This window comes from Centroberyx gerrardi, chromosome 24 (assembly GCF_048128805.1).
Source record: "Centroberyx gerrardi isolate f3 chromosome 24, fCenGer3.hap1.cur.20231027, whole genome shotgun sequence".
Taxonomy (NCBI): domain Eukaryota; kingdom Metazoa; phylum Chordata; class Actinopteri; order Beryciformes; family Berycidae; genus Centroberyx; species Centroberyx gerrardi.
Genome location: NC_136020.1, coordinates 7,496,128 through 7,508,515, shown reverse-complemented (window position 1 = coordinate 7,508,515; position 12,388 = coordinate 7,496,128). Strand labels below are relative to the sequence as shown.

Genomic DNA, 12,388 nt, shown 5'->3' with positions numbered 1-12,388 from the left:
ACATTACATTAACTGTCATTAAATATGTCTCATTAGGTATAATAGCATGTATAGAATAAATGGGTATTTACATTACATATTTACAATCTTATGTACAATATAAAAAGCCGGTCGGTGCTTGCCACAGTCCCTCAGATACTGCTGAGTTTGCTTCAGATTTGCACAAAGCTGGGTCTTAACTCTTCTTGTTGTGAATGAAGCTGGTGTTTGGTAAAGCGCAGCGCCTGTGGCAGTGTTATATCCCGCGTCGGGACGAGATTTCCCTCACAGGACGTGGTAGACGGGCCGGGACCCGGGGCTCTCCGGTGTGCAGGGCTGGGAGTCGGAGCTGCAGGGGGAGAAGGTGGTCATGTCCCTCAGAGAGGCCGGAGCGCCGGCCTCCACCGAGGACAGACGGTCCACAATGCTGGACAGACACTCCAGACTGGAGGCTCCGACCGCCTTATCACACGAACTCTCTGATATGGGAAGAAGGGGGGGGGGGGGGGGGGGGCAGAGAGAGAGAGTCAGGGTCAATACAAGGATAATTTCAATTGATACAATGCCAAATAGATTTAGTTAAATATGACTTTGAAGCCAAATAGTAGAAAAAATAAAAAACAAAATTTGTATAATTAAGACAAATAGATACAAATAATCAATGTATGAACAAAATGGATTTTTCTTAAAATGATTATTATTATTACTATTTTTTTTCTTTTCATTTAAGTATAAATAAAATATTTTTATGACAATCCCAGTTTCAGGATTTCCAGAAGCAAAAAAAAAACATAAATGAAATAATAAATAAATAAAAAATCTATCATGCAGTTATGAGTTTGTAATAGCACTATGCTTGTGTGAATGCCTGCTTTAATCCGTATCGTATGTCAGACTGCAGTTGATGTGAAAAAGGTCTTACCGTTCTTAGCATAAGAATAGTTGTTGCTGTAGTTTGCATTCAACTGTTGCCACACGGGACTGTTGCAGTCCGCCTGGAAGGAAATGAGAAATCAAAACAGAATGAGTATAATCATAACATAATGCACGCACCATCAGTCATTTCATTCAGAATTGCCCATTTAAGCGCTTGATTCACCCTCCCATTCTTGCAGAAAACAAGACAGAAAAGGGTCATTTGTATATAAAGGGTATGAAGCAACAAAAGTACCAAAAAAATCAATGTAATTCATGATATTTTGGACAGGGCAATAAATCCTGCGTTCCAAGGTTATGGGGTTCTTTATTTCACATCCACCTTAAAGCCAAAGTGGCAGCGTCTACTCCCATACCCTGCCCCGCTCCGAGCGTGGCCAATCGATTGTATCAGTGGAAGCAACACCAGTTTGTGCAAGATGACACTTTCTCCCAGTAAATCTGCAGAAAATCCTGGCAGCGGCGCAGAACATGCAGTCAAGATGGAATGCAGAAAAGCACCCAGTCTTTCCTGCCAGACTTCAGTAAGGTGGATTTAGCCGGGTTTATTAGGGCTATAAAGTGTCCGGTGGTGGGAAAGCCATTACACCATCCACCATTACAAGTTCTATTGTATTAGATGGTAGAGTGTCACCTTCAGACGATTGGTGAGGAGAGCTAACCCCGTCTGACCAATAGTAACCAGCATCACACACGCAGCACCAAAGACAGACCTGGTATTTTAAACTCCGATCAGATACAAGTGAGACTGCAAAATAGATGTTTGTATGAAAGAATGAAGGGAGAGTATGACATGCATGGAGAAGCATGGTAATTGAGGTCTTGGGGCGAAACAACCAAAACAAGCTTATTTGATTAATAGGTTTCTGAATTGGAAATTTGCTGACTCCATTTCAAGTCTAACAAGCTACTCTGCATAGTAATGAGAAAAGGCAGCAAGTTTCCAATCTGTAACACTGGTACTGGCATCTGAAGATAGCTTGATCAACAGCAAAGGCCTTTTCAGGGTCTTACAACATGAATGCCTGTCTAGCATGCGGTATAATCCTCATTTCTCTGAGGTGCCATTGCTTTGACAGCTATAGGACCTGCAAGATTGGAACCAGCCATGAACCAGATGTGAGCATGAGGAGGCAGCGAAGATGTGGGTCTCACCATGCTGTCGGAGCAGCTGGACAGCGGGCTCCCCGGCTCCGAGCTGCTCTCTCCAGGCAGGGCGTAGTAGTTCTCCACCTGCTCGCGCAGCAGGTCCTGCAGGCTCTCGATGTACTGGATGGCGTTGCGCAGGATCTCCACCTTGGGCAGCCGCTGGCTGGGGTTGGCCGAGGTGCAGCGGCGCAAAGCCTCGAACGCGTGGTTGACCTTCTTGAGCCGCCGGCGCTCCCGCATGGTGGCGGCCCGTCTGCGGTCCACGGTGCTGGACTTGCGCTTGCAGGCCTTGCAGGCCCACTGGAGGCAGTGTCCCGGCTGGTGAGGGGCTCCCGGCACCCGGACGTGCTCGTCCTCCTCGGAGCCGGCCAGCTCCCCGCCGGGGCCGAACTCCAGGCTGTCCGGAGACGAGGAGCAGGCTCTGTCATAGAAGACCTGGGATGGGGAGAAGACGTCCATGGCTTGTCCGCTGGTGCTGCAGTGGAAGGAAGGAAGGAAGGCTGAATGGATGGATAGATGGACGGAAGCAAGGAGGGATCTCCGCTGGGTAGAGCAGTGGGGTGAGAGAGAGGAGACCTCTGAGTGATATGAGGGGGCTGTTGCCCCGGGCCCCCCTTATATGCCCCCAGGCCAGAGCCCAGGGCCCACATTGGCCAGATCTAATTACCATGGCCCATTGGCCCAGCCAGGAGGCAGGCTGGGGTTAGCTGAGCTCCCTCCCAGCCCGCTGCCTCGCACCCCCCAGTACCCTGCAGAGTTTCCCACATCTGCACTTACTGGTGTTTTCCCACTCATCACCGTTCTCTCCTTCCAATGGCCCTTCTCCTGCAAGGCCAAGATGAATACAACGCTTGGGAATGTTCTAAGAGGATGGGAACATTTGCAGCTTGAACCAGCATATGACCTTCACCTATGTTTTTTTTTCTGACAGTAGGCCTATACTTCAAGTGTTTCAAGTGTTGCAGTGGCATGATTATTCTGAAAATGGCCTCCAGGTATCAAGTGAATTTTAGCTGATAATGAAAATGACACAAGTATTAAGACATACATTTGGAGGAGGGTTTGTTTTGTTTTGTCAAACTGTGCAGAACAAGAGGTTGACCTTGTGTAAGAGTATGCAGGCCAATTTTTACGGTGGAGACAACAGCGTTGCAGATGCAGCCCAGCTGCAAAGGAAGGTGTAACATTTCAAGCCCAGTGAATTCACATTAGAGCGGTAAGCCCCCTCTAAACACCCCTAACTCATCACTGAAGGTGCCGTGCAGAGGGTGTCCGTGTTTGCCAAAGCTCATTAAAACAGTAATTACACAATTGACACCACTTCGCAATGTCGTGAACCGTTTTGCCCCCGCGGGCCAAATTTTGACCGTTAAAAGTTACTGCCGCATGCACTTCAATTCAGCAAACAACAGATGGGCATTGTGGTGCAAAAGTTCTGCCTATAGCGGGTCTATAGGCAACTTGCAGGGTTTAGGCCATGAAGGCTTTGCTTGTAATGAAATTAGAGACGTTAAGCAGTAAAACACAAACAAAACCTTAACATGTATAAGTTTCAAAAAGGCCCCGATGTCAACAGCATGCATGTAATCGAGTATGAGAAAATAATAGGCTAATTAGTAAATAGCCTATACTGCAAAAAAGCAACACAAGTCTCCTAAATCTTTTTCAAAACAGTGAAAAAAAACCTGCCGATAGCGAGAGATAATTTCACTTGTTTCCAACGCAAATCAACTTCTTTCAAGAATATCCTATAAATTCTCCGAGTGTCATTTTCTTGATAATAATGGTGACCTGCCTTATTCTGCTCCTGTTTCAAGATAGCCTATTGACATTCGTTTGTACAAAACCAAACAAGTGAAACTGCATTGGATTGGCTGAAATGTTCACTAAAACTGAATATGAGCCTGTAATGGCTTGTTAATACGGATCCTTCGCAGCGCGGCCCCGCATGGTTCAGGTAATTACTTAAAGCGATGTTGTTGACAGCTTACAAGGATACAATGCGGATATTTCTCACAATGTGTCAAAACGTTTGGCGAGGCGAGCCCCAATCTCTGGGAACTTGGCGCACCTAAGAAAACAGCGCAGTAATACCTGCTGCCTCTGAATTGCCGTCGGAGTTTGTATTGCGCACAGCTGAAGAAGACATTGGGGCTGTAGCTTGTAGCTGTCGAGGAGATCAAAGGCTTTCTACACTGTGAACAACACAGACAACGAGAAAACCTGGCATCAAGCGATGGCTAATTGAGCCCCGAGTGAGATTGGCCGAGCACATGGTGTTATTGCGCGTACATTGAGTTTATATTGGCGCAGTGGTTGCGCGCAGGCCGGGCCGCTCTGCTTGTCTCTTGGGAACTCTTGAGTTTGCGTTTCTTTTTCTTGTTGTTCTCAAGGGTCAGAGGCAGAGTTAAGTGTCGGGCAGGAGGCGGCCTTTTATGTCCACCTTCCTCACGTCTGAAACCCTTATTTCTTCCAAACTGCCTCACGCTTTGATTTAATATGCCGCTGATTTGATGCTTCACCATCTCGCCTGACGGTGAGGCCAATCTATCATTTATATTCCCATAAAACGGATTAGGCTCCACAGCTCGTTTTTGGCACAAATAAAGTCTAACACACTTTTAGATCTCACCATATGTTTGCATATTTTAATTACCACAGTCAGAAATAGTATTTTGTGAGCTTGGATGATAAGGATCTGTGTGGGTAGATCAGTTCAGAAAGATTTGACATACCAGCTGGCAAAACTGGCATGTAGCCTACATCATATATATATATATGTGTGTGTATATATATATATATATATATATATATGTATATATATATATATATTTTTTTTTAAATATTTAACCCCCAAAGGTTATTTTAAAAAATAACATCAGACATGCATAAAGTAGGCTCATATTAGAAGATCATGAATATGTGGATAAGTCAATTTTGATTAAAAAAAAAAAAAAAAAAAGTCAGATATAACCTTATAATTCCAAGATCATGATTTTCTGTTAAATGTGATTTTTCCTCCAGTCAAAATGTAAGTCCATTCTACATTTCCTACAGGAATGAGTATTAGGTCATTGCACATGACACAAAAAAAAACCAACCTTTGATTGGCAACAGCACTTGTTTGGCAGTGGGCAGAGGTGTGCTGCCAACCCCGCTGCACTGAATCCCTTTCCTAGCAGGATATTCAAGGAAAGTCTGGATAAATCAAGGCGTTCGGCCTCAAGGCTTAGCCCCCTCTCATAAGAGCTCCGCTTTCATCAGCTTTGACTTTTAAAACGCAGCCTTCACAGCCAAATGACAATTATATGGTGTCATCAGTAACACCGAGATCCCTGTAAAGTTAGACAAGAGGAAAGTCCGGGCTTCAAAACTATAGCGGGCTGTGTTGCTTTGTAGGGATTCTATGCTTGTAATCCACATCTTACAGTCAGATGGAGCAAACATAAAGATCAAACAATAACATTACAGCTGTCCATTGAGCTTCTACAGATGTTGTACTATAGAATATGTAAAGATAACCTCAATTATAGCATTGAATATTAGTTTATACATTTCATCCAAGTCTTGAAATTGCTCCATTAATTACCCACTTTGAACCAAATTGTTTTCCAGGAACAAGTGTGAATGTTGATTTTAGGCACTAAAATTCTGTTAAAATAGAGATATCTGAAAACAGACATCAGACCAGCAGTTATTCATTAGATCTACACATTATGGCACATTATGGTAACAGTGCTGCTGGATCATGGAGAGAGTGAGCCGGTGGGAGCCCATTAAAATCACATTACTATTTGGGGCTATCAAGTTTCTGTCTGGTTTCTTTAGAAAATCGGATATTTGGTATAAGATAGGTAGTTCCTTTGAAAGGAACCATATAAAAGCCCCGGATTATGCTGTTCAAGCCTCACAGTCCTTTTGAAATCACACTAAAGCTATACAACTGTGTGCTGTTATTGCAAGTATGTTTTTCTGATTTTGAAAAACCTTTGAAACAGTTTTGCAGTTTTTCTCTTGTTGGATGTAATATTGAAGTCTCTACCTCAGGATAAACCTCATACATGACCATCCCCTTGCATGTGTGTGTGTGTGTGTGTGTGCATGTTTTCCTTCTTGTTTGCCTGCATGTGTGTGTGTGTCTGCAGGCCTGAGGGATGAGGCAGACTCCCAGAGGTCAACCGGGGCGTTGTGTCATCCAGCGAGATCTGAGGAGGAACAGGCCGCTCTCCAGCCTTGATGCGGGGCTCGGTTAGCGCGGCGTGCACCCCGACATCATAAACAAGCGCACCCCCCTTCATGTCAATACATGACCAACAAGACTCAATGGATCTCCATCGCGTCACGCTGGCATTTTAATAGCTCACATGTAAACACTTTGCCATGTGATGATGATGATGAAGCAAGTGATGATGAATTAAGACCTAATGGGCCGGATAGCTTCATTATCCCTCTGGGCTTTGCACTCATGCCTGCTGCCCAAGTTTCCATGTCCCCAACATATGATAGGAGAGGCAGGCCGTGTCGGGAAGGGGACTCGAGTTACTGTTATGGGCCCGGCCCGCTGGATGCCAGTTGGAACAAAGAGAGCGGCCGGTCAGCGAGCTATTCCAGGGCAGTTTAGAGGGCTTTTATGGACTCCTAATAGCCGTGAATGCTGGGGGAACTGGTGGATGTTGAGCCGGTGGTGGTGTTCCTCTGTTCAAGTAACCCACTGGTATTAAGCTGGGATGTAATGGAGGGTATACACCCACCTAAAAACCACCTTTTCAGTCTGACATAAATCTTTATAATGTAAATTCATATTATACATTATTCTAAGTAGTTTCAAGATTTTGTAAGTGTTTCCAAATAGGGTCTTTTAAGGGGAAAAAGGCATAAATTACTGTTTTTCAGAAATTTAGAGTCACTTTTATTTTGGTGGCTGTTTGATTATGATGACCACTGACTGGAGGTCATTGCTTATGAAGCCTTTTATTTGCCACTGGATCAGAGGTGATAAAGTACATGAGCGTAGGATACCACACATGCTGGATATGGTCCGATGCTTGCCTTGGCTGTCAGACAGGATACTGCTGTAATGTGGAAATGACCCTGCCATGCCCTTGAAGAATGAAGAAGATGGTGGTTTAGAGTCTTGCAAAAATGGCAATTTATTCGTTGGTCAGTTATATACAAATATTTAAATACAATATATGCTTTGTGGAAGGGTTTCTCTGCTTTTGCATACAAAATAAATTAAGTACTTTAAATATCACAATATTATAAAATATGTACATATCAAATTTTCATCTGTGACAGAACAGCAAGCGTTGCTGCTGCTCTCGCTGTCCAGATGAATGGACTACATAAACAGAAGCCAGAGTGGCTGGATAAGGTGGAAATAATTTAGTGATAATAAACAATGGAAATGTGAAATATCAAAGGCACTTTTGTCGTCTGTTAAAAAAAAAAAAAAAAAATCAGTTTTCTGAAACTTCTTCGTTGAAACTGGTTTTGTCGTCGCTGGTGATGCTGTCCACGATGGAGGAAAGGCGCAGGAGGCTGGAGGTCGCAGAAGACTCGTTGGTACCTGAAAACATAAGAAACAGAGAAAGTGAGTGAATCCCACGTGACTGCAGGTGGGAATTTTATTTTTTTTCCATTTAATTTCAGGTTCGGAAGGTTTACCATCTCTCTGGTTCATCATGGCAACACTGGAATGGTCAGCAGAGGTCTGCCAGGTTTCAGAGGACTTTTTCCAATGATACTCATGATTGGCCACCTGTGGAAGTATGCAGTGTGTGTTACGCTTCTGCCAGTTAACACGTGGCACCGACGAGCATCATGGTTATACACAAATATATGTTATCATATGGGAGTATGCAACAATAATGGTAACTTTTGGGCATCTGACTTATGCGCAAAGAAAACAAAAAGTAATCCTATAATACTTTTTTTTTTCAAAGATGCCACACAAATATCACAGCAACACATCATATTCATACAACTAGATTCATATTATAGGAAAATTATAATGATACAATATAGCAGAAAAATATATTATACAGTACAATAAGGTTAGTATAAACTATTGAGTAGCACAGGCACACTACAAGTCCCTATAGGAATATTATGGGAATATTATATGGATTGTGGATAAGGGATGGCAGTGATATCCAAGAGCTTACACTTTGTTCTTTGACGTTAAAAGTATAAGAGGAACCATTCTGCGTTTTCTCCTGCTCGTCCAGCGTTTGCAGCAGGTCCTGCAGCTTCTCGATGTAGTTGATCGCGCTGCGTAAAATCTCCACTTTGGGCAGCCGCTGGTTGGGGTTGGCCACGGTCTTCCTCTTCAGCGCGTCGAAGGCCTCGTTGATCTTCTTGAGCCGCCTCCTCTCCCGGAGCGTGGCGGCCTTGCGCCTGTCCGTCGGCGCCGACTTTCTCTTGCAGACCTTGCAGGCCCAGATGAGGCACTGGCCCTCGCAGTGCGCCTGGAGACCCGGCGGCGCGAGGACGTGCTCCTCCCCGCTGCTCTCCCCGCCGGTCTCGGACGGCACGTTGTCCTGCCCCGGTGACAGCGGGCTGTCGGTGCCGGTGTACAGAGGAGACACCCCCGCCATGTCCAAGTGCTGCAACGGTCCATGATCCCCCTCCTCCAGATAGCGCAAATCGTTGAAAAGATAAGTGTTGGTCTCAAAAAGGTCCATCATATTGTTGCAGCCCCTCGCCTATGTTTTGACAGTGGGACTCTGGCATTTAAATAGGCCAGGGACACAAGTCACCAGGCTTATATATAGAATGTGAAACTCTATCCAACACTTTGGCTGCCGCACAGCATCAAGCCTCTGTTTTTTTCAATGGGTCTTTACTACCGACTGACTTTGTGTAGGAAATAAATATACATTAAGGCATCTCGGAGACTATTGAAATGTCACCTCAGGTTTCATGACAGGTGCTTTAAATATAGGCATGTGGGTGAAATGGCAACACACATGCTGTGGCCCAATGCTGCCACTGAGAAAGTGAGACTGCTTTGTGTTCAGTGGGAGAGACACAATGCTGTTGGTTCACAGTTTACATGGCAAAACAAAACTGTTGGATGAAATGGGAAAGGTATCTGTCTTAGTCTTCTTTCCAAACAGAATCAACAAACAACCTGTGAGCAGGGAGCAGGTTGGAAGTATTGATCAGCATTTGATTTGAGCCAGAAGGGCAGTACATTCATGTGTGTAGACATCATTCATATAGTCATGATGCTATAGTCACTTCAAAGTATGTTGTGCATTTGTTAGCCAGTGGGAATGGAGAGCCCAATTGTGACTTGTGGCACGTCCCAACATAAATAGATCGGAATGTGCAGAGTCAAAACGACTTTGAGAAACGCATGCATACACGGTACAAATAGATAGGAGGCTCATTCGTCTCAAATCCATAAAAAAGATAAAAGCCTGCACAGAGGTGTTATGTGGCCTTTGGCCTTCTTTTCTACAACCTGCAAGGTCTGCACTCGGAAACGTCACGGGCGGGAATGCGAGGGATTCCTATTCCTGTATGTCTATATGACCTTGTGTTATGAAATGAAACAGGATGGACCGGCCAGGCAGAGACTCATAAAAGCAAACACCTCCTCAAATATGAACTATTCATATAACGTAATGACTGTCTCTTTTGGTTTATTTACTGATAGGCTCCATAACATCAGAGCAATTGTCTTGAGAAGGTTCAATGAAAGTGAAAGGGTTTGTGAGAGAGAGAGAGAGAGAGAGAGAGAGAGAGAGAGAGAGAGAGAGACTCACAGCGTAGGTATGAGCAATTTATTGCTGGGGCATGCTGTTGCACAACCGGTCATGGTGGAATTTAACCCTATGGATGTCCCTCTGCCTGTTACCACCTACCCCCCCCCCTCCCCCACCCCCACACACACCCCCTCACCCCCTCTCACACCCCCTCACCCCCCGGCTCCTGTTACCTTGTTGTGGAAGGCCGAGAATCATGGGAGCTTTTTCATGTCAGGCCGTCTGAAATACCACAGCCAGTCAGCGTGGCATCTCTCAAGTCTGCAGCCAAGTCACCTACATGACATATGAATATTTATATTATATAGATCTGCTCTGTCAAATAAAACATGCTGCCTGGGGTTATTTGTGATCGCTTGCAGAAGGTGCTTGTCTTTCATTATCATCCTCCCTTTCTCCCTGACCGCCATGCTTGGTGAGGAAAGTGACCATTCCTCATCCCGCTCCCTTCTCACTGTAAATGGGCTAATCACTGTGAGAGGTGATGCAGCGGTAAATAAGAAGGTGGGTCAATATGACGTCACTCCAGTCAGTGATCATCATAAAACAATCACCTGTATAAACAAAGATCAATTCTATCTTCAGAAAAGCGTTAATTTAAAGTTAAATTAAAAGTCCAGTCTCTTCTTTGTCTGTTCAGCCATGGTGGCTATCACTGCTCACGCTAACTACCCAGTTCTTCTGTTTATTCCAAACAAACTGGACACATAAAACGCATCACTTTCAGGTTGAATCACTATTGTGTTATATCAATTGATGATGGAGAGTAGCAAAACTGTCATTTATTTATATGAAAATGTTACAGATTATTACTTTAAAAGATCCTATCATCCTTACATTGGTACTTAGTATGATGTGTACTATGCATTTACGTCCCAAAGGTTTCTGCCAGCTTAAAAAGACAGGTGGGTAAGCTGAGTTTAGGTGGGTTTACCCTCCACATCCCTGCCTGTGAGTGAACTGATGCTTGAGGCGCTGCTAATCCACAATAAACCAGGAAACACCCCAGACAGGGCAGTGAATGTTTCAATGGGAGTATTCTGTTGCTGTCGGGCCAAAGCCTCATTACCCTTGGGACTCCCTACAGGATGCAATGGTATGATGAAGAAGTAGTGTAATAGTACAGAATATGGATGAAAGGAGGCACATAGTGGCACCACAGACCCTTATTTGTGCAGTATTATTAATATATGATTGATCAAGGCAGTGAAAACCTCATAAAATGAGTGACTGTATTCCAGTGAAATGTTTGTATTCTCATGTACTTGTATTACTGCAAGAAGAAGGCGTGTTGAAAGTGTCGGTATACTCCTCAGGAGATGTGTTTCATCGCAAATATTGCATACACAGTGCATTTTTTTTCACCCAGAGGCGAGGCATCCTCGGGGGGCAGCCACTTGTGGAAAACAATATAGGTTTTATTATTGGTTTGCTGTCGGTGAGGGTTTTAAGTCAGCTTGTCATTGATGCAGAATTGATGTGTACAGCCCAGAGTGTGTGTGTGTGGGTGTGTGTGTGTGTGCACGCATATTAAGATCACTCGCGTGGGAGGTGTAAGCCTTCCTTGGCTTGGATGTGGGTGCGTTTTGTCAGGTAAGATAGATTTTGCATCCCGTGGTTACCATACAAATCAAAACAAGAAGCCGCATATTGCCTTCCGTGTCACCATAACTCTCTCATTTTCATGCGGTGAACCAATATTCACAGCGCAGAGGAAGAATGATGAATGGTGGGGAATGAATGAATATGATGAATACCTTAGGTAATTTCCGTCAGAATGGCATACATATAAGAATTAAGCCTGGACTGTAGTGGGTCTTGATCACCGAGCTGCAGTGAAATGTGGGTGTGGGTGCACGAGGCTGAATGGAGCCCTGTCCCTGTGGTGCCCCCACGGTGTATTCTCTCTCCCTGGGGCTACTGTGCATCCTGCGATGGACCATAAATTCCCGTCAGTGTCAAGGGGTTGACGCTTCAGCTGTCAGGGAGAATCATGGGATAGCCTGTCCCAGAAACCCAAACTGTAGGATCTGGCCTCTCGGAGAAGGAGAGAGAGAGAGAGGGGATGGAGGGGGGAGGAGGAGGAGGGGAAGGAGGGTGGGGGGTTAGAGGAGGAGTCAGGAGGGACTGCGGGAAGTGTAAATCTGCCTGGAATCCAAATCCAGCCTCAGAGGCAATTGAGTCAACAGATCTGCAGTCTGAACGCTGTATCTAAACACCGAAGACCTAAGCCGACACAATGATGGTGCTTAAAAATAACAGCATGATATATTGTTCCTCTAGTGGTAAATGCAAAGGTGGGTAAACTACAGTATGAGCTTCAGTAGATGATCATTCCACAGCAAACAACCACCAATATGATATATATATATATGAGAAAAATATACTACTTGATACGTGATATGGGGTTTATGATTCGATACAACCACGATACGATGTAATAAATAAAAGTTCAACGACAACAAAAAGTATGACTGTGCAGATTTTTAGTTTATTTCTGAGCCACAAATATTTCTAGCAATGCCATTGGCTTGCTAGAATGTAAACAT

The 12,388-nt window shown here is 44.5% G+C and overlaps 2 protein-coding genes across 2 annotated transcripts; both read right to left on the bottom strand.

Annotated features, from left to right (window-relative positions):
* Window positions 1–264: 264 nt before the first annotated feature.
* Window positions 265–2,714, bottom strand: myf5 (myogenic factor 5). The gene is made up of 4 exons (XM_071905575.1): window positions 2,587–2,714; window positions 2,071–2,533; window positions 902–974; window positions 265–458 (listed from the first exon to the last, which is right to left on the bottom strand). Exons 1-4 carry the CDS (start codon window positions 2,712–2,714, stop codon window positions 265–267), a joined length of 858 nt encoding a protein of 285 aa, XP_071761676.1.
* Window positions 2,715–7,523: 4,809 nt separating this feature from the next.
* Window positions 7,524–8,753, bottom strand: myf6 (myogenic factor 6). Its single transcript, XM_071905576.2, has 3 exons — window positions 8,232–8,753; window positions 7,732–7,825; window positions 7,524–7,633 (listed from the first exon to the last, which is right to left on the bottom strand). The coding sequence occupies exons 1-3, from the start codon at window positions 8,751–8,753 to the stop codon at window positions 7,524–7,526; spliced, it is 726 nt and encodes a 241-aa protein (XP_071761677.1).
* Window positions 8,754–12,388: the final 3,635 nt, after the last annotated feature.

What these genes read in the sequence shown, in the direction of transcription:
- myf6 (XM_071905576.2), bottom strand. Translation starts at nt 8,753, where the DNA reads ATGATGGACCTTTTTGAGACCAACACTTATCTTTTCAACGATTTGCGC. An exon ending in TTAACGTCAAAGAACAAAGT is followed by an intron (nt 7,826 to 8,231) that starts GTAAGCTCTTGG and finishes ATACTTCCACAG; the next exon opens with GTGGCCAATCATGAGTATCA. An exon ending in CATGATGAACCAGAGAGATG is followed by an intron (nt 7,634 to 7,731) that starts GTAAACCTTCCG and finishes TTATGTTTTCAG; the next exon opens with GTACCAACGAGTCTTCTGCG.
- myf5 (XM_071905575.1), bottom strand. Translation starts at nt 2,714, where the DNA reads ATGTGGGCCCTGGGCTCTGGCCTGGGGGCATATAAGGGGGGCCCGGGG. An exon ending in GGAGATCCCTCCTTGCTTCC is followed by an intron (nt 2,534 to 2,586) that starts GTCCATCTATCC and finishes CTGCAGCACCAG; the next exon opens with CGGACAAGCCATGGACGTCT. An exon ending in CTATTCTTATGCTAAGAACG is followed by an intron (nt 459 to 901) that starts GTAAGACCTTTT and finishes TTCCCATATCAG; the next exon opens with AGAGTTCGTGTGATAAGGCG.